Here is a 27,811-nt window from a genome sequence, read left to right as displayed (position 1 = left end):
GCTTTAGAGGGCTCATCACCAATCACTGAACTCAATCCTCTTCTGGATTCTGATGGTCTACTTAGAGTTGGAGGTCGTCTGTCGCGACTACCTGTTCCAGAAGAAGTGAAACACCCAATCATTCTACCACCATGCCACCGTTTGTCGGAACTGATTGTAGTAAGATCCCACCTTCAAGTTATGCATGGTGGTGTGAGGGACACGTTAACTCAACTGAGAGAACGTTTTTTACTGGATTCACAGAGCTCGATCCCTAGTCAAGCGAGTCATCCATGGCTGCTACCTGTGCAAGCGGTTCCGAACACGTCCAGGCAGTGCTCCCGCTGCCCCTCTTCCTGGTCACAGCTTGTCATCGACTAATCCTTTCGAAGCTGTGGGGATAGACTTCGCAGGGCCACTCTACATACGGTCCTCTAACAACCCCAAGAGCTACATAGCTCTTTTTACATGTGCTACATCACGAGCAGTGCATCTGGAACTGGTCAGTTCGATGACTTCAGAAGCATTCCTGATGTGTTTCCGGCGTTTCGTGTCATGGAGGGGCCTACCTCGAGTCATTTATTCAGATAATGCCAAGACATTCAGGAAAACATCATCTGACGTCAAGCGACTGCACAGGATGTTCCTTCAAGACGGCGTCGCTGGGCACATCAGCAGCGCCGAAGTTGCTTGGAGGTTCATCGCGCCTGACGCCCCTTGGTGGGGCGGGTGGTGGGAGCGTCTCGTGAGAACTGTTAAGACGACACTGCGAAAAATTCTTGGTAAAGCTCTTCTCACCTTCGAAGAACTAGCAACAGTTCTTACCGTAGTCGAAGCTGTGATCAATTCTAGACCATTAACATTCATCGAATCGGACATAGGTGAACCGTGTGCGTTAACGCCCGCCGACCTCCTGATCGGACGAAGGTTTACAGCTCTACCGCATGGGGCATCGAATGTCGCCACCACTTCAACGCGCACAGATGCTCTCCGGAGGCAACAGTATAGAAAGCGACTCACGGAAAACTTCTGGACAAGATGGCAGAAGGAGTACCTCCTTCAGTTGCGATCAGCCCATTTTACACCCCGAAGGACGGCAACAGAATTTAACGTGGGGGACATCGTGCTCGTCTATGCTGAGAATGATGATGATGGTTTAAGTTTAATGGCGCAAGGCCGACATGGGCAAAGAGCGCCAAATACAAAGTTATTAGATAAGGAGGGAAATCGGATAAAGTCAGTTAAATACTACGAGCACGTCTGGTGTAAAGGGCCAGGGTGAAGAACGTGAGTGGTTAAAAAATAAATACGGTGGCTGGTGTATAGGACCAGGGGTAAAACTATGGGTGATAAGAGATGAGTTGTAAGAAATGAACTTCAGATAGGAACCTTAAGGTTCGCTGAACAGAGAACATGGCTTCATCTCCTAAGAAGTATGACGGGTGTGGTGGAATATGTCGTGTGTGTAGTTGTGGGAAGTGTTTTCGTCGTGTAATGTCGAGTGCCTTACATTGTATGAGGATGTGGATCACGGATAGGGCCTCTCCGCACCTGCTGCACAGAGGTCTTGGAGACCCCGTGAGAAGGTGCGAGTGCGTTGCATGAGTGTGCCCTATCCGTAATCTAGCCAAGGCGACTTCAGTGTATCTATTACGTGTGTCGGTGGTGTATGGTCCCAAGTGTTGTTTTATTACGTGTAACTTGTTGTCTGTTTGTTCACTCCAGTGTGTTTGCCATGTTTTGCGAAGTTGTTGTCTGATGTGTGGTTTCACGTCGGTGTAGGGTAATGTGGTTATGTCTACTGTATTCGAGAGTGTAGCAGCAGCAGCCATTCGGTCCGCTGCTTCGTTCCCGGCTATACCACTGTGGCCAGGGACCCAGCAAAGAACCAGTTCAAATTTGCGTACATACGCCGACGTAATACCCTTGACTATTAGATTTACAACGTGATTTTTTGAAGACTTTGTTGACGACAACGCCCGCACGACACTGAGGGAGTCTGTATATATAATGGATTGTGGGATGTGACTTTGAAGGATATGATTAACAACAAGAAGTACACCATAAGCCTCTGCCGTAAAGATACTGGTATTACTGTTAAGAGTTCTAGTGACATTAAGGCCGGGCCCATGCGCCGCGCAGGACACAGAGGTGGCAGTTTTAGAGGCGTCCGTATAAAATTCAGAAAATTGATACTTCTGCTGCAAATACAAGAAGTGCTGCAGAATTGCACATGTAGGAGCTCGGTTTTTATCTACATGTGTGAAGGATGTGTCGCATGATACAGGGCGGAGATGCCATGGTGCTATAAAATCTGTTTGAGAACTTTGTATGGTGTCTAAAAAGGAGACAGAAAGCTCTGACGCTTCCTCTCTAACTCTGTAAGAGAAGGGCGCAGAGAACGGGCGCAGAGAACGATGGTCGGTTTAGGAGTAGTGCAGTCTGAGACGTATCATAAAAAGCCGATTTAAAAGGATGGTGTGGCATAGATGAAATTTTAAAAGCAAAAAGAATATCTGTGTATGCTCGCTGACGTTGTAGGTTCCACTTATTACACTCCACATAGAGGCTTTCGACGGGCTAGTCCGGAAGGCGCCACATGCCAACCGGAGCCCCAGATGAAGCACTGGGTCCAGCATTTTCAGGGATGTCTTACTTGCTGACCCATAAACAACGCTTCCATAGTCTAATCGTGAACCTATCAGGCTGGTAAAAACACGTAAAAGAAGTTGTTTGTCAGCCCCATATGAAGAGTGGGACAGAACCTTGAGTATATTCATGGCCTTTAAGCATTTATGTTTAAGTTGTTTTATGTGTGGAATGAACGAGAGCTTTTCGTCAAGGACTACACCTAAAAACTTGTGTTCATTTCTGACTGGAATTGAGACACCATTGAGTTTGATGTCTGGATCCGGCCGAATGCCGCGCCTTTTCGAAAACAAAACACAAGTGCACTTCACTGGATTAAATTTAAAACCGTTGCTATCTGCCCAGCCAGCTAGCTTGTTAACACCAAGCTGGACTTGGCGCTCGCAGATAGACAGGTTACAAGACTTAAAGGATAATTGCACGTCGTCTACATAGATTGAGCAGGAAATGGTTGGTGGCAGAGCCTTCCGAAGAGAGTTCATTTTTACAATAAACAACGTGCAACTCAAAACTCCACCTTGCGGAACACCGTTTTCCTGCACATGAACTCTAGAGAGTGCAGTTCCAACTCGCACGCGAAACGTTCTTTCAGAGAGGTAACTGGCAAGCGTGTTCCACATGTTACCCGACATACCAAAGGACTTCAAATCGCTGAGGATGCCGTACCGCCAAGCAGTGTCGTACGCCTTTTCAAGATCAAAGAATACTGTCATACAGTACTGCTTATGGAGGTAAGCATCTTTAATATATGACTAACGCAACGAGTTGATCGTTTGTAGATCGCCCCGCCCTAAAGCCTGCCTGACAGCTCTCGAGAAGACCGTTGTACTCTAAGAAGTACACGAGTCTCCTGTTTATCATCTTCTCGAAGAGCTTACACAGGCAGCTTGTCAGGGCAATGGGGCGATAACTGGCGGGAGAGGAAGGGTCCTTCCCTTCCTTTAGGAAAGCCACTACTATGGCCTCCCTCCAAGAGCGTGGGAAGTGCCCCGAAAGAAATATTTTATTGTAGAGGTGAAGAAGTGTTTCAAGTGTGTCTGCATGTAAGTGTTGTATCATTGTGTATGAAATCCTGTCTGCACCTGGAGCTGAAGGTTTACAAGTACTAAGTGCGATCTTCAGCTCATGCAGTGAGAAGGGGGTATTATAAGATGAGGTCGACTTATTACTGTCTCTCAAGGACTTCTTCTCACAGGATGTTTTGTGTTTTATGAAAGTGTTGGTGTAGTGCGCTGAACTGGACACATGTTGGAAGTGTTGTGCGAGTGTGTTAGCCTGGTCTTCCAGTGTGTCCCCTGTTGTACTAACCAGGGGCAGGCTGTGTGTTGTGGGGATCCGCTTGATCCCCGTTCCTCCTCCCGCGAGCGCGATGTTCGAACGAGCGCGTTTTCCCGCGCACGTGACGTCACCTCGCGGGCCGACGCGCCGGCGGGCACCGACTGTCCTGCCGCCGCGGTCGCTCCTCCTCGCCCGGGAACCTGCCTCCTCTCCCCCTCTCCTTATAAGCGCGGCGCGTGCGCTTCGCGCTCTCTCTTGCTCTTGCTCTTGGCTCTTCCTCCGGCTCTAGCCCCATGGATAGGGGAGATGGGGGAATGGAGGAGATGGGAGTCGGATACCGGGGCGCTCCTTGTCCCCGGCTGGCTCGTCTCCTCCCCGCCGCGCCGGCCGGTCGGGCGCTGTTTGGCCCTGATCGGACGCGCAGGGTAGGCCTCTGGTCACCTTGCGAGCGGCCCGCGTGCAACCTCGGCCATGGTCGCCTGTTTGGGCGACGCCGTAGGACGCGCGTCGTTACAGTGTAGTTCTTAACCCGGTCTTGGCGTTATTATGCACTGTACGACTCGGCCAATAAACCCCATGGTTCGTCCTGGCCCTTTGGAGCCTGTCGTCGCCTGTGTCGGTGAGTCGAACCCGTCGCGGCGTCTCCCTTGTGGACGCCGCGTACCTCTCTGGGGCATTTTGGATGGGTCATTTCCGGGCGTCGAGCTGACATCGTCGCTCAACGTCTCTAACGAGGCTAGCCGGGGTCGTTTGTTATCCCGTAGCCAGACCCAGTAAGCCCACATTGGCGCCCAACACGGTATCGACACTGCGCGACGGAACAGGCCCCTGGCCTTAGTCCCTGTGCGATTTACTGTGAGGTGAGCGGTTAGGCTTTTCAGCACCACGCTGTTTTTAGCAACGTGCTCGGGCCATCCGCCGCTGCCCGCGAACAGAGGCACTTATCGCCCAACCCGCGCCAGCAATTGGCTTTTGGGAGCACGACGCTCCGTCGTAACGTGCTCCCGCCGCTCACCGCTGCCCGCGAACCGAGGCACATATCGCCCGACCCGCGGCAGCATCTCCTGTGTTCTGTACTACTCAACGTAGCGGCGATCCCGAGCCTGCGAAATTGACGTACGATTTGAACCTGGAGCAGAGCCATACGCTCGCTACGTCGGAAACGAGAACATCTTTTGCTCGGACGGCGTTAGCCTGCGGCCAATGTATCTCCACGTGCAGACGCCAAACGGCCCTTGTGGCCAAGTTTGCGCCTCGCTAAGGAGCCCCCTGCGCCTCGTCGAGAAGGAGCCTCCCGCTCTGATGACGATAATGCGCATTCGTCCTACCACGTGCGAGCGCCTATCGCGCATAGCACGCGTGGACGCCAGGGCCCTGTCGCAAAAGAGCACCTTTCGCTTCCACGACACGGCCGGGACAGCGTAGCACATCCCCGCGCAGGCATTGTACGACGCTTTGTTGTCGATCTTGCCCGGCGCGCGTGAGATGCAGTGCGCTGAGTCCGCAGCTAGGCCCACTGGGAGCACTCTGTTTCCCAGGCATAGCTCGCCTTACGATCTCGTGTTTCCAAAGCACGGCGGCCCGCTCGCCGCGTAGTGCTACGGACTACTTAGAGATCGGGCCACACGTTCTGAACGAGTTTGACCGTTCCGTCGACAAAAGTTCGTTCGTAGTGGAGACGGACCACGTGGCATTCAGCTGGCTTAAGCGGATACGCGAACCACGCGTGCTGGCCATATAAGCTGCGCCCGTGAAAACGTCACCGTGCGCAATGGGAGCGGTAGCACCACGTGGTGGCGGACACATGTCGTGAGCCCCCGTGGCCGCTTGAACGTTCCTAACGCGCCTAGCGCCCGACTGACCCCGGTAGCCACGTGCTGAACGCCGGCCAGTTGGTGCGAGCCCCGAAGGGAATGCATTAAGCGTGCAAACGTTGCAATTCCCGGGCGATATCGCATACCGAGCAGACCCATTGTCAGCCGGTATTGCATCCAGCAGAGACGAGCAGGTGCCCGGTGATCAGAACGATCCGTGTTGTAAATATGATTTTAACTGGCTCTGTGTGAGTCGTGCTCTGTGTGAGCGGGCGACGCGGTCGCCGGAGGCTACTAACCGCTTGTATTGTGGTCAGCCTCGAGCGCTTTGCAGCTCGTACTGCTGCAGGCGCGTTTTTTTTATCTCTCGGATTCGTATCTGCTACACGCTCAATGTCTCTCGCTGAAGTTATCCCACCGAAGGAAATTCCCCCTGAGAGTTTCACGGTGGTGAGCACCCGCAGTTTGAGGAAGGTATACGATACTTCCGCGACTCGCGGGCGGCTGGGCGAGTGGCCGCAAGACTTCCCGAAGTTGTGCCGCTCCGCTACCTGGCCAGGCATGTAGCGAGCTGATCTCCACTATCCTCGCTCTTGCCGTTGCGCTGAAGGAAGGGAAACGCGAACGTGGCGGCAAATATCAGCCCCAGTCGCTATAACCCGGAGTTCCTGACGCGCGCCGCACCTGACCGAACCTATCCCCACGTGCTCGCACGTGTTCGTCGGTGCGATCGTCGAAAGGAGCACTGCCACGAATTTGGCAATCCCTAGACGAGAGGCGCACCCGGGGACCATATGTTGTCCGCCGGCATCGCCTTTGGCAGAACAAACCTCCTCCGAACGCAGCACGAAGGTCCGATTTGTAAATATGTAAATAGTAGGTCGTTTTGGCTCTGTGTGAGTCGCGCTCCGAGATGGAGCGGGCGACGCTTTCGTTGGAGGCATATAACCGCTGGTACTGCGGTAGGTCTCGTGCGCTATGCAGCCAGGCTGCTGCAAGCGCGTTTTTATTTTTGCCTCGGACCCGTGCCTGCGAGGAGCGGATGGGAGTTCTGCCGATAAAATCTCACCCGATAAGGCCCCACGAGGCTCAGCAAGGGTGGCGATTTACCGCAGTCTAGGGAAGCCGCGTTGAGCTTCCCCGACTCGCGAAGGGCCGGATAAGCGAGCGACCGTAAGACTTTTATTAAGTTGTGTCACTCTGCTTTTAAAATCGGGCCGAGCGCACATCGAGGAGCCTTTTTGCTGCTTCTCGCTCGTGCAGCGCGTGCCACAGCGCGGATCCCTCAATCCGTCCGACTTCATGCAGCCAATCGAGAGGCGCAAACCACGGCAAAATACGGCGTACACTTTGGGACTCCATCCCGGTGGCCGTAGTCGTCGGTTCCTTTCGGGCTGCCGCTGTTTGCTTCGCTGATGGGCGACATTTTCGCCCTGCGGAAGCACTAGGCATGCGCGATGACGACAAAGGACCGCGATATTCACCCGTTTGGCTTTTTCCGCGGGCCTGATCATGCGTCCTCACGTCCGAGCGGAGCGTTGGCGCGGGGCGACGTTTCCGCCCCATGACCAACCCTACCGAGCGCCAGCGAGCGCCAACGCCGCAGCCACGGAGGGATTGCTTCGCGACGCCCGGCTGGGCAGCGAGTTTGCCCCCTCTTCTCCGTGGCGGGCGGAAGCGCGTCACGTCAGGCGACGGGCCCACCAATTGGCCCAATAAGCCCACGTGACACGCCAGGTGGACCCTCTCTTATGGCGGTTGTCGGAGAGACACCGCGGGAGAAGGGCACGCCACTCAATCGGCGGCCTAGGGAACGACGCGAGCTTCACGCCTTCCGTTCCAGTATTCTTCCCTCCATGCCTTCGTCGCCGATAGCGACGCTTTGGAAGGGGGGGAGGATGGCCGCCGACGAAGCGAAACGGGGAATGCCGGCTACCTTCCGTGCGACCGCTGTTACGCACTACGCAGCCGTTAGCTCTCCCCAGTTTCTCGCGGCACCGGCGTTACGGCCACTTTTTCGGCCCGAGCCTTTGCACGCCCCTATCGCTGTTCCCGGCAGGTAGTTTTGGGTTTCGCCTTTTGTCTCCCTTTTGCAGCACTGTTCCTTGGCGCGGTCCCCAGCCCGGTTTTCTTCAGTCTTCAGTTGCCGCACCACACACGGCCCTTGTCACACGCCAGCCTGCATCGACCGGCGGCTTCAACGTCGCCACTTGCCAGGGCCATGGCACACCCAAGCAACTCGGGCGCTCCGGCGCTTTCTAGGGGCACTCCCTCACGATGCCTCGTGCGGCGTCGCTCGCCGCGGCTCCTCTCCTTGGCGCCTTCGACGAGCGCACCCTGGGTGCTTCTTCGGGACCTTCAGGCGGTACGGCACCCTGCGGCTGCTGCCACTCCAACCTCCGGTGGCCCTCTCCTGCTGCAGCTGGTCGAGCTACGCCTGGCAGCTTCAACCCTCGAGCCTGTTGCTCGAGCGTCCGGCGTGAACCTGCCCCGCGGTCTGGCGGTCTTGGGCCTGGCTCCCTGGTGTCCTGGCGAGTCATCTAGACGGCCCCTGCTCGTGCCGACCACTCTGGCGTCGTGTCGAACTCTGGAACGGCGTGTCTTCGGAGTGTGAGTGTGTGTGTCGGCGTGGACTCCAACGTGCGGACATTCGCGGACTTCTTGGGCTGGGGACCCGTTGTAAGCTCGTAGGGTATGTGCTGTGCCTGCAGTTGTCGAGTCGGTCCTTCAGACCGGGCTCGGTTTTGAGGAGGGGGGGATGTGGGGATCCGCTTGATCCCCGTTCCTCCTCCCGCGAGCGCGATGTTCGAACGAGCGCGTTTTCCCGCGCACGTGACGTCACCTCGCGGGCCGACGCGCCGGCGGGCACCGACTGTCCTGCCGCCGCGGTCGCTCCTCCTCGCCCGGGAACCTGCCTCCTCTCCCCCTCTCCTTATAAGCGCGGCGCGTGCGCTTCGCGCTCTCTCTTGCTCTTGCTCTTGGCTCTTCCTCCGGCTCTAGCCCCATGGATAGGGGAGATGGGGGAATGGAGGAGATGGGAGTCGGATACCGGGGCGCTCCTTGTCCCCGGCTGGCTCGTCTCCTCCCCGCCGCGCCGGCCGGTCGGGCGCTGTTTGGCCCTGATCGGACGCGCAGGGTAGGCCTCTGGTCACCTTGCGAGCGGCCCGCGTGCAACCTCGGCCATGGTCGCCTGTTTGGGCGACGCCGTAGGACGCGCGTCGTTACAGTGTAGTTCTTAACCCGGTCTTGGCGTTATTATGCACTGTACGACTCGGCCAATAAACCCCATGGTTCGTCCTGGCCCTTTGGAGCCTGTCGTCGCCTGTGTCGGTGAGTCGAACCCGTCGCGGCGTCTCCCTTGTGGACGCTGCGTACCTCTCTGGGGCATTTTGGATGGGTCATTTCCGGGCGTCGAGCTGACATCGTCGCTCAACGTCTCTAACGAGGCTAGCCGGGGTCGTTTGTTATCCCGTAGCCAGACCCAGTAAGCCCACAGTGTCTGTTGTCGTTTTAGTTTATGTATTCGTGTCCATACTTTTCGCGTGTCAGTGTACGAGTTGATGGAAGTGAGGAAGGTGCGCCAACTCTCCCTTTTCGCCTCACGGCGCACTCGCTTCCCAAAAGCCTTGGCCCGTTTAAACGAAATGAGATTATCTGATGTGGGGTACCGGCGAAGGACACCCCACGCCTTGTTCTGGGCCTCTCGCGCCTGCCTACAGTCCTCATTCCACCACGGCCTCCTTTGGTTGCGCGGAGCGCTGGAGGTGTGGGGAATGGACTTTTCGGCAGCGTCGCGGATGTGTGCCGTGATTAGTTGGGATGCTTCCTCTACGTGCAGGTGTTCTATGGTTGTGTGGTGTAGTTTAGATGTTTCTGTGAATATACTCCAGTTTGCTTTTGATTCATTAAACCTGTTATGGGAAGATGGACTGCATGGGCCTTTACCTATATATGTTAGGGAAGTGGGGAAATGGTCACTACCATATGGGTCAGTGCCCACGCCCCACTCAAGACATGGAAAGAGAATTGCAGAACCAATAGCCAAGTCGAGATGTGAGTATGTATTATGTCCTAAGTTATGGTATGTAGGCTGCTTTTTGTTGAAAAGGCATGCTCCTGAAGATGTAAGAAATTTCTATATCAGGCGACCTCGGGCATCCGTTCTAGAGGAGCCCCAAAGAGAGTTGTGCGCATTAAGGTCGCCTGTTATGATGTACGGCTCGGGCAGCTGGTCGACCAGCGCCTCGAAGTCAGAGCTCAGAAGTGCATAATCAGGACGAATGTCAATGGAGCATACCGTTACCAACCTATTAAAAATTATTGTGCGTATTGCTACAGCCTCAAGGACGGTGTTGAGAGTGATAGGGTGGCATGCTAGGGATTTCCGGGCTATTATTGCTACACCGCCCGAAGAGTGTGTGCAGCCAACCCTATCCTTTCTGAATACCATGTACCTATTTAAGAAATTTGTGTGATTGGGATTCAAATGCGTCTCCTGAAGACACATCACACTTGGCTGGTTCGAATGCAATATCTCATGGACATCATCAAGATTTTTAATGAGGCCTCTACAGTTCCATTGAGTAATATTTTCTCTTCCCATTATGGAGATTTAGAAGCTACTGAAGTCTGTGTGTATGTGTGTTCATGTGTCTTTCGGCGCTGTTACTCTAGGATTTGGCTTTTTGGGCCTTTCTGCTGCTGGCTTGGGCGTCGGAGGCCGCTCCTTGCGCTGCGTTGCAGGCAGGAACGGCCCGACATCCATCTCATCGTCGGATGTCCGAGGGGTGCCCGACGGACCGGGCCCCCCGGACTTGGCCCCCATCGGGAGCCCTTCGTTTGAGCCGCCACCGCCGCGGGCGTCGGGGACGCCAAAAGTGGCACAGGCGGTGCGGTGGCGGTGGGAGCCGATGCGGGGCCCGTGGTGTTCATCACCTCGGTACCCTCCAACGCACTGGAGGACGGGGAGGCGGAGGCGGGAGCAGCACCGGTCCCTACAGAAGAGGTTGTCACCACAACCGCTGCTGCCTCAGCAAGCGGCGTGGCGACAGATTGGGCTGCCTGAGGCACCCCAGGGGGGGGCGGAGGAGGGACCAGGTCAGACTCGCTGAACTGGGTCCCTGTAGACACCAGACGCCGCTCCGCCCCCCGGCGAGCCGCGTCGGCGTACCTCCCCAGGGGGAAAGAGGCGAACCTCTTTCGCGCCTCTGGGAAAGTGATGTTCTCAGTTATCTTGATGTTGATGATCTTTTTCTCTGTGTGAAATTTTTCCATTTGCGGGAGTACGCTGCATGCGGCCCCCCGCAGTTCACACACGTGAGGGTGTCGGATGGGCAGTTGTCACTGGGGTGATCGTACGCGGCGCATTTTGCACAAGTCGTTCGGCCACGGCAAGAGTTTGTACTGTGCCCGAACCGCTGGCACTTGAAGCAGCGGCGCGGGTTCGGAATGTAAGGTCGAATGGAGCATCGGATGAAGCCTGCATTTATATATTGTGGAAGTGCCGAGCGGTCAAAGGTCAGGATGATGTGTTTGGTGGGGATTATCTTGTCGTCCCTGCGCATCGTGATGCGCCGCACAGCTGTGACGCCCTGATCCTTTAAACCTTCGAGAAGGTCGGCATCTGTTTCCGTCAGGAGATCTGTCTCAGAACTCACACCCTGAGAGCTGTTTAGGCTCCTGTGTGGCGTGACCCTGATGTCGAGATCATGGATGCGGGTTTGTGCAAGAAGAGTGCGGGCTTGTTGTTCGGCATTGAGTTCTACAAGGATTTCTCCGGTCCTGAGCTTTTTAGCTGAATATTTGCCACCTATGGTGCTTTGCAGAAATTTAGAGATCAAGAATACGGACATGGAAGCGATAGGTCTTGCTGAGTCAGCTGACTCAATCACAAGAAAACGAGCATAGTTATTCACAGTTGTTGACAAGACAGTTGTTGAAAGAGGTGGGAACGAAACTTCGGTGCGGCCCCTTTTCGGGGGCCGATCACGTTTGAGGGGGGGTTTGGAAAATGCCATATGATACATTGGAAAGCAGGGAGACGGGGGTACTTTCTTCTTTGACCTTACCCTGGTAGTCAAAGAGGTCCCGGAGCTCCCTGCCTGGTAGACAGACAGGGAGCCCATCCGCCGGAGCTTGACCTGGGCTCCGACGGCCACCGTTTGTGGTTTCTAACCCTCCACCCATAAACACATCGCCACGGTTGGATCCAGCTTATGTTTGGGGGCTCGGGGTCCGCGGTATCGCCAGTACCGTCACCAAGATTGCTCAAGGTGCCCCGTGCGGGGGTAATGCAGTCTTTCACAGATTGCATAAGCTGGGCATGCGGCAGACTATAGAACAAATCCTCAACGTCTACACTGAAGCCGGTGCAGTGGCCAGGGTTTTTCGTTGCCAAAAACTCAACGAGCTGCTGAGAAGAGGACAAAAGAAATGGGTCAGCTAGGCTCAGTGACTTCAAATGCATCAATAGGAACCCCGAAACTTTATACTGCCAAGACTGGCGTTCAGACACAATTGCCCTGAATGGAATGCCCGTTTTGTGGGACTTAGCTGTGAAGAACACGGCCAGCTGCACCCCTTTGGCTTTCTTTAAAGAAGCTGCTAGGCTAAGAAGGTTTAGCTTCTTAAGTGAGCTCAAGGGCTTGCCTTTTTACAGCCTCCAGTTTAAGAGTCACTGGAACAAAATTCTTCTCTAAAGCAGCACAGGCTTTTTGAGAAAACATTCCCTCAGGCTGCGTCGAGATTTGTCGTTTTTGGTTTCATTAAACTCAGTTGTTAGTAAGCGCGCGTCCTGTGTAGTTTTCTTTGTCCCGCGTTTTTCTGCGCTTTTATTTAGTGTGTTTCAGTTTCAGCTCCAAGTGGATTTCTTAGCATCGCTTGCTTGTCCGAGATCTTGTGTTGGTCGTAAATACAAAGCAAGTCAGGTTTTTACATCATGTGGAGGAGATTTGTTGCCTCCAGTAATTTCAAACAACAAGACTTTTCAAAAGGACCACCAAAAATCACACTGCCTGAAATGAAGGATCAGCTTCACCGCACGGCCTGGGCACCACGACTGCTAGCTTTTCTTTCGTCTAACCGACTTTTTGGGTAAATCAATTTTTATATTAGGATGTGCTTCCAAAATGTTTACCAACACAATGTACAGCCGGCAAAACACTTGTCTGTAACACTCGAGCGGCATGCTTCAGACTGCGCGGGAGACATCTAGCGATAGTGCCTGGTTTGAGACCGGCAAAATGTGAGCATGTGCGACCCGTATCAGTGTGATGGCCGTGTCCATTCTCACTGTGCCCGTCCCCAGGGGTGAGACAGCTGAGTCAGATTTTGGAGCAGAACCACCTTGATTTGGAGCAGAAGCATGATGACATTTATTATGTCACCTTGGGAGCCTAAAAAACAGTTTTTTCAGGGTTCGTACAGGCTTCAAAAGCAAAAGTTCAAGGGTTTTCAAGGGTTTTCAAGGACTTTCAAGGACCAAAAAACACATTTTCAAGGTCCCCATCTAATGTTTTATCTGGGATTATTGATAACTTTTTCAACACAATGCAAAAGTTTTTTATTGCACAATACCTAAGCACATTAGTGCACATTAGATAGGTGCTGACGGGTTCGTATATGCTCCCCAAGCTTTATTTTTTTATTTCATGGCTCACATCTTCGTGTCTCCCATCCCCAAACACATGCACCCTTCCTTCAATCAAGGCAGAAGACAGGCCCGCGTCACCCGCCTCCGAGCCGAATACCACAACAAACCGGACACCCGATACACGGACGTCGCTCCGTATACATTCCGCCCTGCTCACGCACTGGTTGTCGTCGACTCCAAATTTGTCAATGTTACCTCCCTCAGCATTCTCCACGCAAGCACCACGACGGCTGAAGAGACAGCCATCGCTCTAGCAGCGACCACGGCTTCCTCTAACTACGTGGCAATCCTCACAGATTCGCAACAGGCTTGCCACAACTACTGTACAGGCCGCATCTCTCCCTCAGCGCTGAAGATACTATCCTCAATCAAGGATCCACCCCACATCCAGATTGTATGGACATCAGGCCATTCTTCCCTCGAGGGAAACGAGGTGGCACACGCCGCTGCCCGCGCTCTTACAATCCGGGCGTTTTCGTCGACGGAAGAGGACCTTTCCGAACCCTCCATCTATCCCCCGGTCCCTCCCCGATACACTGAAATCCTATATCATTATCGCCAACTGCGGCTTCAATACCCTCCTCCTCACCCATCCCTCAGCACACAGGCGGCTCGCATTTGGCGTCGACTGCAGACCAACACATTCTACAACACCACGATACTCCACCACATATCTCCCTCCACTTACCCCTACAACTGCCCTTCTTGCTCCGTCCCAAACATTACCTACCACCTAGTCTGGAAATGCCCCTACGCGCCAAACCCTCTCCCTTCCCCATCCCCTGAGCAGTGGGAGCGCGAGCTGGCCAGCTCACGGTGCGAGGACCAAGAACGCTTCATCACTCGCGCCCAAGCAGCTGCGCTAGCTCGCGGCTATCTGGACTGAGAAAGCCACCCACTTTTATGCTCATTAAATGTTTTCCAATCCAATCCAATCCAATCATGGCTGGTATTTAGAGGTTTTTCTTTTTTGTGTGTGTTTTGCTGAGGCTGTTTGATTTCTAAACTTAGTTAATGTTGCCTGCATCCCCTGCTTTGTCAGCAGAGCACCAGCTGAAATTAAATCGAGCAAGTGTTGCTTCAAGGCAGGATGAACTATGTACACGTCCACCATTTGCACGTAAAAGCAAACGTAGATGGAGCGTATGAGGCACAGCAAACATGCGATGAGCAAGCATCCACAGACTAGATGGAAGATGCAAGATAGAGAACAGAAGCTGGCTTCCACTGGATTGTGTCGTGATATGGATTGGATTGACAAGTGCCTTCTCCCAATGTTGCCTTGTAATAATGAAAATCCACCAAACTTGTAATTTCACACAATACACTGAAACTTGATTGTTACAATGTTTCTTCACATTTGTTAACACCTAAAATCCACGACAAACACTTTAAATTCTTGTGAAAAGGCAGGGCCATTGATTCTCTCAGGAAAAATCAAGGGTTTTCAAGGACCATTTAAAAATTCCAGGACTTTCCAGGCCTTGAAATTGACACTTCTAAATTCAAGGGTTTTCAAGGTTTTCATGGACCTGTGCGAACCCTGTTTTTTGCAACTCGGGGAGACGGGAGACACTTTTTAATCAGTTTTGAATAAACATAACACTGAAACAGCCTTTCAATAAAGTTTTTTGTACTAGAGTTGCACAAGGTACGAACTGCACCACCTTTTTACAAACCATTTTTAAATTCTTAGGCTCTATGCATAGATATATGAAGTGACATTGAAAACATCGAATCGAAAAACTAAGCAATCCTAAGGCATTTTCATTATCATATAAATGCCGAAATTATTATTTTTGTAATCCCAGACTTGGCTTTACACAAAAGTGTAGAGGCATGGCAAAAGTTGTGCAAAGCGAGGTGACAGTCGTCGCACCCCACCAGCCCTCCCATTTCAATCCCCAAGGTGCGTGTTCACTATGATCGCAATCTGAAGAACGTTGGTATGTTTAGCCACCTCCCTCTTGGCATTAAATTTCACTTCAGATAGGTAAACCATTATTACTAGTGTGCAATAGCCCGTCCCGATATCGGTCACTGCTTGAACAATTTGCGGCGTATACGCCTCGAGATTCGCGATCGCTGCGCCGCCTGCCGCCGCTTCTCCGCAGCGTTTGCGGGATTAGCGCTGCGTGGCTTATAGGTGGTCATGCAGTGTTTTGGTTCTCTTTCGCTTCTCTTTACCTTTCCGCGCACTAAACAACTTGTTATGGTGACGCCTGTAAGCTAACTGCACGTTTAGGGCACTTAAAAAAAAAACAGCTGCGTCTTGGTAGAGCGCTCTAACGCCAACAAGAGCTACCCGAGGAGGCGGTTCTGCGCGCTTCTTGACCGCTCTTGCGGGCGTCGGCGACGGCAGCAGCATATCACCGCTGTCACCTTCGAACACGTCAGCACAAGCGAATTCTACTTATTGTCGCCTCGTTTAGACCAGATATTGGCACTGTAAGAGTTTGGTTCGTTTTGCAGCGCAGACAACAAATGCGGCTTTGCTTCGAATATGTACGTCGTAGAAAAATATGTTTCGTGGATGTGATAACCCAATAGCTGACAAAAACTTCTGCCTTTTATGGGAATATAAGCCACGCGAAAATGTTAAGTACACTCAAAGGCTGTGCATTGTCAGATATGTGCCCGCTCATGCCTTATAGTAAGAACCAAGGTATATGTTAATGAAACCACGGGAAAATGAAAGGTCTGCAAGTCAGGAATAAATAGAATAGTCGTACGGGAATGAAACAAAAAAACCGAGTGCAGCTTCTGAAATGCTAAAGGCGTTTGTTTGAGCAAGGTGGTATTCACCAGACTAACTAGATGCGAACTGCACTGATAGTTCGCTAGACATGAGGGGGGGGGGGGTGAGGAGGAGGACGCTCAACTATCGTTGTTAACAATTACGGAGCGAAATCAACGAATGAACGTTTTAGTAATCACACACACAAGCTGCCTGTTCACTTTTCGTTTGTTTTTCGCCTTCAACGAACGGCTGATCACTCGGCGGACGCATTTTTTGAAGAATACAGGGTAGGCAGTTCACAAGCGATACGAGGTGTCGTTGGAAGAGTTGATTGATTGATTGCAGGGTTTAACGCGCCGACGCAACGGAGACGATGAGGCACGCCGTAGTGGAGGGCTCGGGATTAATTTTGACTACCTGGAGATCCTTAACGTGCTCCGAAATCTCGTACACACGGGCTCGTTGGAAGAGTGTCGTATCTGATAAGGGTCTCTGATTTCGGTTTATGCTAGATTCTGCAGTCTCCCTGTGTCATATGACGATGTTTCGAAGAAAAGTTTGGTCACGGACGCGGATTACTCTATAAGCCCATCTTCGCGCTTCTCGTGGAGGATAAATGTGACAGATGAATGTTAGCGAGCGCTCACCTCGGGACAAGACGACCCAGCATTAAATTTGTCGTCGTGTGCTGACTCCGGAGTAATTTTTCATTATCCGTCGTACTTCTTTGGTACAATGTTTGTGAAATTTATGCCGCATTGGCTTGTTCATGGTACTGATCAATATCTGAAATGTGTTATTGGCAGGCGTAACTTGCGTGCTGTCAGGTATGAGTGCTCCGCTGGATTTTGTAAGTGCACAAAGTCGATTTACATCATGGTGTGTATGGCCGCAACATGACCATCGGAGGAAACACTGCTTACGGAGACTGCCATAAATTTCAGGGGAGCGGAATTGCAATCAGCTGCATGCAAATGCTGGCTCCGGGACGCCGGCCTGTGACACACGCCCGGCGCTCATGTAGATCTCACTAAGATCACGTCATAAACGTTTATACTCTCGTGAACACACCACGCTTGCAAACAGAGTGCCTGCTCCACGTTATTCGGTATTTCGAACGCGGACAAACGGTAAATTGCTGTCTTGAACGAGCCCCAAAAGCAACGGCGACAGGGGGATGCGGGCCGGGGACTCCCGCGCCTGCTTTCGAAACGGGCCGCTAGGGGGATTTCAGTGGCGCCCCTACAGGCCGCGCTCGAGGCGTATAGCCTACGACGCAACTTCTGCGGTGTCAATCGTCCCCTTCCCGCCGCTTGCAAGCTCACTGTCAAAGGCGGCAATAATTCAGCTTTTATTATAACACCGCAATGAGTTTGAAATTTCACTTCAAGCACACACCGCGCCTCGCAATCGAGACCGCAACACGGCGAATTCGCAGGCCCCACGTCGTTTTTAACGGACTCCCGTCCTTCGAGTCGCGCAACTTCCCTCCACAGATCAAACGACTAAATGTAAACCCAGCCACCCCCATAACCAAAACCACGGTAGAAATCGGCGAAGGGCACTCTGCCTGAACCACGGGCAACTGCTTCGACCAACGGCGAAGCAGTTGCGATATTCACCACACCAAGATACGGCGCTCCGAAAATCCACGTTTTTTCATCAATTTGCACCAGTAGTTTGTCGCCTGAGTACAGATAAGTATTTTTTCTGCAGGGCTTTGCAATTGTTTGCCATGGAAAAACTTTAAAAAAAAAAAAAAACTCACAGAATATAACATGTGCAACCCGACATTGTGACTTTCGAAAAAACTATCTTGGAGACAAGTTTATGCGGATTTTTTTGTTGAATGATCAATCAATTAAACGCTTACAAACAGCATCACCAAGGGTGCTGGAAAATTATGCCGTCAGTAAGCATTTTTCCCCACTGAAACTGATGGGAGCATTAAAACCCTTGGTTCTCAGACTGTTTCGGAAACGTTTGGCGTAATTTTTGCAATTTTCAAGCTTTTGGAGCAGCCTGGGGCAGGAAAACAAATTTGTATCAAAACTGCGCAATATGCGCAGCTGTCGCACCCCTGCGTCCCCTTGGCTTCCGTACCTTCTTTCGCCGGGAGAAGCGCTACCCGCAGTGCCGGGCGGGAAACAAAAGCGGAGATTAACCCTTTTAGCGTGCAGTGCGCCAATTTCCTGTCTGCATTTATAGCTTTGGCGCACAGTTGTTCTCTGCATCATCGTTCTGCCAATACCTTGCAAGAAAACTTCCACTTTCTACTTTACGGCACCATGTTTACAAGTCAAACTGCTCTTGTACAAACCCCAATATCACCACTGAGATACACGGGGGAGTTGCCTCGGTGTTGCTTGGCTGCGGCTTGACTACAACTGAGCTCCTATACAAATCTATAGTCACTGCCACTAAAAAACAGCACCCCAGCAGTAGTGGCAGCAGGGTTTGTAAAGGCTTCAGAGGCGAAAATTCAAGGATTTTCAAAGACTTTCAAGGATCATAAATACATTTTGAAGGACCCTATCAAATGTTTTATCTGGGATAACTTTTTCAACACAATACAAAAGTGGTTTTTGCACAATACTTAAAAGTTAAAAACATTAGTGCGAGATACTAATAGGTGCTAACAAATCCATAAAAGCTCCCCAATCTTTTTTTTTCTTTTATTTCTTGGTTGGTGTTTACAAGTGTGTTTTTCTACATTTTTTGCTGCTTTTCTCAGGCTGTTTGATTTAAAAACGTAGGTCATGTCGCCTGCACCTCCTGCTTTGCCAGCAAAGGAATCAACTAAGATATTAAATCAGCAACTGTTGCTATGAGCTTTGCCTTAGTTTTTTTGTTGTTTTTTTTTTTTCATGTAGTCAATCTCCTCGACAATGCATCTTTTCAGCTGCCTTGCTCCTGCAGCTGCTCTTTGCTTTTTTTTTTTTTTTTTTGAGAGAGACCAGATTTTGAAATATCTATTTGCTTCAATGTAAGTAACCAATAGCAGGCCCATCAAACAGGACGTAAGTCACATACAAAATCCATCTGTTGTAGAAAGAAAACCTCGAAGCGTCAAGAAAAAAATGTGGTTAGGGAGGTCCTGAAAATCAAACCCGGGAACTTTACGTCGTGAAACCGGCAACCTAACCATTGGGACACCCCAAAGGCCCGAGGGGTACTCGATTAACAGCGGCGGGGAACAATAACCTGTGCAGCCAACTGGAAAGGAAAAGAAAAAATGCTTCCTGTGGTTCGAATCGAACCTGGGTCTCATGTTATGAAACCGTCGTCTATCTGATGGAGCTATCATTGCATCCGGGTGCACAGAATTTCCTTTGGGTTCTGTGGTGTAGTGGCGCCCTCTGTTGAGCGCCCGCTCACTGTGTGCGTTTGTGTAGTATTAGGTTGTTACTAGATGTCGTTGCGGTGGGACGCACGTGATGCTAATGATCCAATCACGTGCGTATGCGTGTCCGGTGGTGCCGTTGTGATGTGAAATAAAGCATTCTTTGTCTGGGGTTGTAACAGCGAGGTCGCACTCCTCCTTGTGGGCTTGTGCGTGGGCCGGCGCGGTGCGCCTTCGCTCCCGTCACTGCTGAGGCCGCTCGCCGTCGCCCACGACACAACAGGTTCGTAGCACGGGCGTTGGCTTCGGACCTGGCTGGGGCTCTAGTGAATGCTAACGTGGTCCACTTTAGGAGCCTGTGGCCGAAACGATCCGGGCCCCCCAGTAATGGAGAACTTTTAGCAGCAAGTTCAGAAATAAATGGGAGGCGATGACATAGAGAGCAGAAACTTGGCACCTTACTAAACAAGTTGAAAGCAAACTTAGATCGGTTCAACGGGTCGTGGAACGAATATTGGTCAGAGTAACACTTAAAGACACGAAACGAGCTTCCTCGGGAACAAACTACAGTTCATATCATAGTTCAAATAAAGAAACAGAAATGGACTTGGGCTGGCCACGTAATTAGGCGAACGACAATAATTGCACGACCGGGGTAACAGTGCGGACAACGAGAGACAGGTCAAGGAAAACAGGAAGGCCAGTTACTCCATGGAGGAACGAAATAAGGAAATTCAGAGGCAAAGAATAGACTCGAGCGGCGCGGGGCAGAAGCTGTTGGAGGTCGATGGGAGGGGCCTTCGGCCTGCAGGGGACCTAGTGGGATGATGATGATGACGACGACAACGATGACGATGATGCAACAGCCGGGTCTCCGGCAAAGGGAGAGGGGCCGCCAGCTCTGCTGTTCCTCCACCCTTGCACCACTAAAGCAAGCCGTGCCAATTTTGTCAATCACCTGCTGCACAGATGAAATAAATGGGGTAATGAGGGGGGGGAGGCCCAAGAACACGCCATGCTGCATAAGCACACAGTCTCTCTTTACAACAGAAGGCCTTTGCAACTTCACTATCTTGGAACATTCCATTAAAGAGATAATTTGTGTGTGACCACGAACTATACGAGGAGTAAGGTGTTACCACTTTTGACATCCACAAAATCGCTGCATCTGTCCCAAACTCGTGCGCCTTGCGCATGATGTCTGTGCAGGGACTCCATGAACAAGTCGGGCATTTATGCAAAGCACAAGGTACTTTCTAAGCAACCTACAACCTTTTTAGCTCAGACTCTCCAATCAGCAAAATGTCATTATATCTAAATAGTTTGCATTGCACGCTCATTGCGTTTGACGAAATCCTGTCTGAATGGGTCCTTCCTCAGCTAATTCAAAAGCGAACATCTCCGGCACAACAAAACTCAGCTACGCGCAAGCCCACCACTGCCCAGACTTGTCCAGAAGCTGGGTTCCATTAGACTGTATCATGACATGAATTAGATTGAAAACTTCTTGCTCTTAATGTTGCCTCGTTGCTTAAAGGTGTTGTGCCACCAAATTTCAAGTCTGTAAAAAGCCTGCTGTAGGCTTCCTCTGCATGCAACGACCCTCAACACGAAGTGCTGGGTACAGCAAGCGCTTAATACATATTTTAATTCGCTTCTAAAAATTACCTAAATGCTCTTCTGGAAATCGGGACCCATCGCTAGCGCCACTAACCATGACGTCAGTGAATTGCCAGCGCAGCAAAGTTTGTGACGTCATACAACGCTAGCGACTCGAGCGACGTCAACGTGAACTCCAGTTACCACAGTTTGTTTGGTCGCTTGGTCGTATCGACACACTATACCGATACGACGGCGACGACGACGCGACGCCGACGAGTCGTTAAAACATCGGCCAACTGCCGAATTGCCAGACCGCGTTGTCACACCACGCCGACGGCGACACAAACACGTCGGCCGATGAAAAGTCGCCATAGTGTGACTGACTCGCCGACCGAAGACGCCAACAAAACCGGTCGCCTGACTGGTCGCACGACGCGTCGTCAATCGACCGAGAAGCGAGAACTGCGCCCCGACAACATTCGTGCCGCAATGAACGCGGCTCTATTTTGTTAGTTTCTGGAGGGTAATAAACTCAGTAAGTTCCATGAAGCCCATACAACTCAACACTAGCGCTAATGCGATCCGTATTTTGGCGTTCGACGCTTCGGCCGTGCTCTTCGGCGACGCCGCTACCTCGGAATGCGTGTGCGATCGGCTCGCCTGTAGAAAATATAAGGTCAGTTTCCTGCAGAAGAACAGTTACGTAGGGTAATTTGGGTAATAAGGGATCAGTATCGGCAAAGGTTTTTAACGTAAAACGTAAAACCAAAGTACGGCAAGCACTATCCCTTCAGTGCAAAATCGCAGTCGCAGCCGGGCACGCTTATTTTTGCGAGCGCTTTCGCAGAAGAGCAGAGTTGATGGCGATAAGCTGTCGCGGGGGCTTCGCGGAACCTTGCTGCGCAAGCGCTATTTAAAAAATGTGAGTTTACAAGCCAGGAATTCTGTAAACTAGCTAGTAAACACCGAGGTACGACTCCAAGGATGGGCCTCCATCTAGTACACCGGCTATATCGCGAAGCGGAACCGTCTGTTCGCTGGCTCAGTGGTCTCGCGCGTTCCGCCCATCCGGTCAACGTTGCCGGTTCGATTCGCGGCGGGGGCAGCTTTTTTTTCTTTTTTTTAGCGTTTTTTTTAGCATTTTTATGGTTTGCAAATCCATGGTTTTCATTTGTCTGCATCCGAGGATGCAGACAAAGAATCCAGGTCGGAGCTGTCGCGGCTTGACGTGACGAGTCGGCGTGTTTACTTCCGTGGTGAAGCACGTATGTGGAGGAGCAGACGCCGCAGTAAAGTCGCAACGTACCGCAGCGCCGCATGGTAGACACGCGTGGCAGAGCGTCCGCGCAACCATAGCCTCCTATATAACCTACTAAAGGAGGCTATGGCGCAACACTGCGACGTCACTGCTTGAATCGGCGCCCAGAAACCGAAACCGAATTCTGTTCACATGAATCGTGCGATAATAAATTTTTCACTCAGAATATGTGCGTGTGAGAGCATGTATCATGCTTTCTAACGAATTATAAAACGTTTGCAACAAAGAATGCACAAGCAACAAATTTGGTGGCACAACACCTTTAACAAAAATCCACTAAGTGTAATTTTGTGCAATGCACCAAAGCTTGAGTGTTAGAATTTTTTTTACGTTAGTTAAAACTTGAAAGCCATGAAAAATAGTTAAAATTCTCGTGAAAAGGCAGAACCACTGATTATCCCAGTGAAAATCAAGGGTTTTCAAGGACTGCAAAAAATTCCAGGACTTTCAAGGCCTTGAAAATGGCACTTTAAATTCAAGGGTTTTCACGGTTTTCAAGGAATTGTGAGAACCCCCAAGTAGCAGCAACGTGTGATGCTGTGGCAGTGGGAGCTGTTTGACGGCGGAAACAGCATCAATAGTAAGTTACTTGTGTGAGCATTTGCAATGCTCCGAATGCACGATTCTAGTGGTCTTCTTTACCAAGCAAACAATAAATTCTTCTAAAAGGCGAATGAGTTACACCTCAGACCTGTCAAAAGTGAATTTACACCACTGCCCCCTCTCCTAACAACAGCCTAGAGGAACTCACCAGCATACACAAAAGGAAATGGCTGAGGTTCTCCTCAAGTAGCACACAGGAACCACAGCCGGGTGGGAAGGCAGAGTCCACAGTCAGCCAGCCAAGGCGTGCTATTATGAAGGGCCCAAGTGCGGGCGAGACTTACGTGGTTGCTCCAGGTTGGTGACTTGCCGCCCGAGTTCCCCGGCCGCGGCCTCGTGGGGGCACGCAGTTGACACTGAAAAAAATGGCGCAAAGCAACCTTGAGGAGTGCAGCAGAAGGCACCCATCAGCAAGATCAGCTACAGAACAGCTTTGACAATACATGATACCTTAAAGCAGCCATGAAGACAAAATGCAAGTTTGTGTTATTCGAAAGGTTTCGTGTTTTATAGTGCCCCAGCACTTGTCCGAATGCAAACGATGCTTTATTCACTGAGAAATTAATCAATTTAGGTAAAAATTTTGATTTTCCCGCTCAATCATGCGTTTTCGTGGTCCCAAATGACATCACAGGACCCGAGCGCTCTGCAGCCTAGGATCCCTTGATTCACGCATCCGCCGTACAGGGACCAAAATGCGCTGGCGCCGCCATTTTGGTCCACTCGCTCGCTGCCGAAACAAGTCATTGTATCAAAACCGCGCTAAAATTATCGCAGCAACAGGGTTAACTGGCGAAGTTCGAATCATCTTATCTGTTTCGCGTTGCTGGGTCTCGTGGGAAACGAGAACAACGCGTTGTGCACGTTGACCCAACTGCAGCGGCACGGGACCGTTCAAAGGGTGTCTCCACCCTGTACGTTGGCGCTGGCATTGAGGTACTCACGCGTTTGTTTACGTTACTGAACCCAGATGGCGCCACCATACCGTGGCGTGTCGTTTTGTGCCTTTTTTTTCGTTCTGGGAGAAAATGGTTTCGTGAAACATAGTGCTCGCTCGACAAATATGTTCACGCAAGACACCGTCACGTCAATCAATCGGCCAGTGTCGTCTGCGACAACCCCAAAGCCCCGCAGTTCTGTGCAACTAAACAAGCATAGTGCGCGCAGTACCAACAACAGCAGTACAAAGCGGTACTTCTATGTTTACATGTGCTTTTGTAACTTGCACTTACCACCATTCTTACGGCTTTAAAAAGAATGTGCCCTAAATTTAAGCGCAAATAGCTCGTTCGGCAAGCCTGTAAGCTCTGCCTAATTTGCGTTTACTTTCGCCGGCCTCCGCCAATCGCAGAACTGGCTCGAATGACATCATAGGTTCTGTTGCGGGAAATGAGCTAGTGGGTCGCATGGCCATTCCCTTTTTACCTAATTATGTAGCTTATTTGAGCGAAGTTTACGTTAAAGGTGGTGTCAGCATGATTCTAACAAGGCAATCTTTTCAATAAACCAAACTTGTATTTTTGTCTTCATGGCTCCTTGTGTTATTCAAAAGATTTTGCGTTAAATAGTGCCCCCAGTGCTTGTCCGAATGCAAACAATGCTTTATTCACTGAAAAATCAATTATTTAAGTTAAAATTTTGATTTTCTCGCTAAATCGTGCATCACTTTTACGGACACCACTTTTAACATAAACATTGCTCAAATAAGTTATATAATTAGGAAAAAAAAAGTAGTGGCCATGCGCCCCACTAGCTCATTTCCCACAACAGAACCTATGAATGATGTCGTATGTGGCAGCTCTGTGATTGGCTGAGGCCGCCAAAAGCAAATGCAAATTAGGCAGGGCTTATAAGTTTGCCGAAAGAGCTATTTGCGCTTAAATTTAGGGCACATTCTTCTTATGGCAGTAAGAATGGTGGGGTAAACAGTGGAAGTTACAAAAGTACACGCAAAGACAAGTACCGATGCATACTGATGTTGGTACTGCACATACCTCGGCAAAATTGGCGCGGCTCACTCAAACTCACTCGCAATTTTTTTTCTTCGAATCACCACTCACTCAAACTGAGACTCAATGCTGAGCAGCACATCTGCGCTCACTCAAACTCAAACTCACATTGAGCGCAAAACTCAGAACTCACTCGGACTCAAAACTCAAAATGCACTCAGAACTCAAAATGTACTCAAACTCAAAATGTACTCAAACTCAAAGTGAACTCAAAACTCAAAATGTACTCAAACTCAAAATGTACTCAAACTCAAAGTGAACTCAAACTCAAAGTGAACTCAAACTCAAAGTGAACTCAAACTCAAAGTGAACTCAAACTCAAAGTGAACTCAAAACTCAAAATGTACTCAAACTCAAAATGTACTCAAAACTCAAAATGTACTCAAAACTCAAAATGTTCTCAAACTCAAAATGTTCTCAAACTCAAAATGGACTCAAAACTCAACATGTACTCAAAACTCAAAATGAACTCAGAACTCAAAATGGGCTGAGAACTCAAAATGAATTCAGAACTCAAATGGCCTCACAACTCTCTCATGCTAGGAATTTACTGGGGGTCAGATGGACTCTGATTTCACTAGCAGTCAGTGTTTTCAAATTCACGCGTGGTAAAAATATTACGGGTGCAAATTCGTGAGCTCAAACTCTTGCATTCGCCACGACATGACACCGTAGCTCCTGTGAGGTCGGAAACAATTTTCGTTGGAGATTTAATACAGCTATATTTGCTGCCCATGAAGAGTAGCGCTGGTTGGAAGCAATTGTACATATATATTGGATACCAAACTCTTGATGTAGGCTCCGTGTTCGTGTTCATGACAGAGGCGGTCCAGGCTCGATGGTGTGCTGGGTCCCCAGGTCGAAACAAGCAAGATTGGGTGAGGGGACGTGCGCTCACTGCTCCGTTCATTTATGTCGAAGCTGTTTAGGGTTACGGTTCCGTGCATTCTTGCTCTGCATCCTGAAAAAACACCTTGTGTCAAAGCGAACTGTCCCCGCGAATCCCTGAAGCATGAGGCGTTCATGGATACACCTTTGCTGTTTTATTGCGTAGCATTCTTTGCCGAGTACACCCCTCCCCCTATCCCCGCCATGATCTTGTAACGGCCTGCATATACACAAAAATGCAGATATCACGGAAGTTCAACCTGTAATCATTATAAAAGCGTAAATGTAGAAAATTGATAAGACTAAATGTTAAAAAACTAAAAAAGAAATAAGAAAAATATCGAAAATGGCGAACCGTGTAACATGGGAGTCATAGTCTCAGATTGGGTGAAAATGCAGAGAGGTGTGGCGCTAAAGAATATGGGGTATCAAATTGAGGGTCTCGAGGAGGGAAATCACGTGGGACCAGCAAAAAAGTGGCTCGTTATTTGCTGAGGCACTTGTATCAGTTTTTATTAGCATTTGCTAGGTGGGATGAGCTCTCGTAGCTCGGAAAAACACCACGCTGTCGTTGTAAGCAATGAACGCCGCCGTACCCAGCTGTTAACTTCCAGCATGCACGCGTGTGTGTGTGTGTGTGTGTTTGAGAGAGTGTGTGAGTGAGAGAGTGTGAGAGAGAGAGTGAGCAAGAGAGAGTGAGAGAGAGACTGAGAGTGAGCGATAGAGGGATAGTGAGTGAGAGTGAGAGTGAGAGAGAGTGTGAGAGTGTGAGATTGAGCAAGTGAGAGTGAGATATTGAGTCAGTGAGAGTGAGAGTGTGAGAGTGAGTGTCAGTGTGAGAGTGAGAGTGTGAGTGAGAGTGTGAGTGAGAGTCTGAGTGTAAGTTAGAGTCTGTGAGTGTGAGTGTGTGTGAGAGAGTGTGCGTGAGAGAGTGTGATTGTGAGTGTGAGAGTGACAGTGTGAGTGAGAGTGTGAGTGAGAGAGTGTGACTGTGAGTGTGAGTGAGAGTGTGAGTGAGACTGAGTGGAGTGAGAGTGTGAGTGAGTGTGTGAGAGAGTGTGATTGTGAGTGTGAGAGTGTGAGTGAGAGTGATATTGAGTGTGAGTGAGTGTGAGTGACTGAGAGTGAGAGTGAGTGTGAGAGTGGAGTGAGATTGAGAGTGGAGTGAGATTGAGTGGAGTGAGAGTGTGAGTGTGTGAGTGAGAGTGAGAGTTTTGAGTGAGTGTGAGTTTCGAGTGAGAGTGTGAGTGAGTTTCGAGTGAGAGTGTGAGTGTGTGTGGTGTGAGTGTGAGTGTGTGTGAGAGTGTGAGTGTAAGTGAGTGTGAGTGAGTGAGCGTGTGAGTGTGAGTGTGCACCTTTTGCTATATCCTCATAATTATAACCAGAAAGCATTTTTCCCACGTGATCTCCCTCGACGAGACCTTTAATTTGATACCCCACACACCCTGCAGGGTCATACGGAATTCATACCAGTCAAACTAACCATGACTCTCATGACTGTAACCAGGACGCAATATTTAAGGGTCCGACGTGATTCCCCTAACTGGAACCTTCAATTTGAAGCCCCACATGCTTCAGCGGCCTCACCTTGAATTTAACCCAATCTATGACTCATAATGACTATCTCATGATTCGAACTACGAAGCATTTTTTTATTTGTACCACGTGATTCCCCTCGTCAAGACCGTAAATTTGATACCCTACACGCCCTAGCGGGGTCACTTCGAATTTTACCCCAATATAAGACTCGCCATGGCAATCTCAAGGTTATAACCAGGAAGCATTTTTGTATTTCTCCCACGTGATTCCGCTCATCAAGACCATTAATTTGATACCCATCACATCCTCGCGGAATCAATTTGAATGTTAAACCAATCAATGACTAACCATGGCTATCTAAGGATATAGCCCTACCACATTTTTGTCCCACGTGATTT

The 27,811-nt window shown here is 50.4% G+C and overlaps 1 protein-coding gene across 4 annotated transcripts in view; it reads right to left on the bottom strand.

The window, feature by feature from the left end:
- The window catches only part of LOC144142439 (uncharacterized), a 242,202-nt gene that overhangs the window by 150,129 nt on the left and 64,262 nt on the right, over positions 1–27,811 (bottom strand). For all 4 annotated transcript variants that reach the window (XM_077673960.1, XM_077673951.1, XM_077673969.1 and 1 more), the window contains one exon: positions 23,262–23,333. In XM_077673960.1, the coding sequence (XP_077530086.1) occupies positions 23,262–23,333 (72 nt within the window). The remainder of the gene's footprint in view (positions 1–23,261; positions 23,334–27,811) is intronic.

Source organism: Haemaphysalis longicornis, unplaced genomic scaffold, assembly GCF_048455015.1.
Source record: "Haemaphysalis longicornis isolate Haplotype H1 unplaced genomic scaffold, Haemaphysalis longicornis Haplotype H1 scaffold_1, whole genome shotgun sequence".
Classification (NCBI taxonomy): domain Eukaryota; kingdom Metazoa; phylum Arthropoda; class Arachnida; order Ixodida; family Ixodidae; genus Haemaphysalis; species Haemaphysalis longicornis.
Note: the sequence above shows the minus strand (reverse complement) of the source record. Positions and strands in the feature narration are given on the sequence as shown.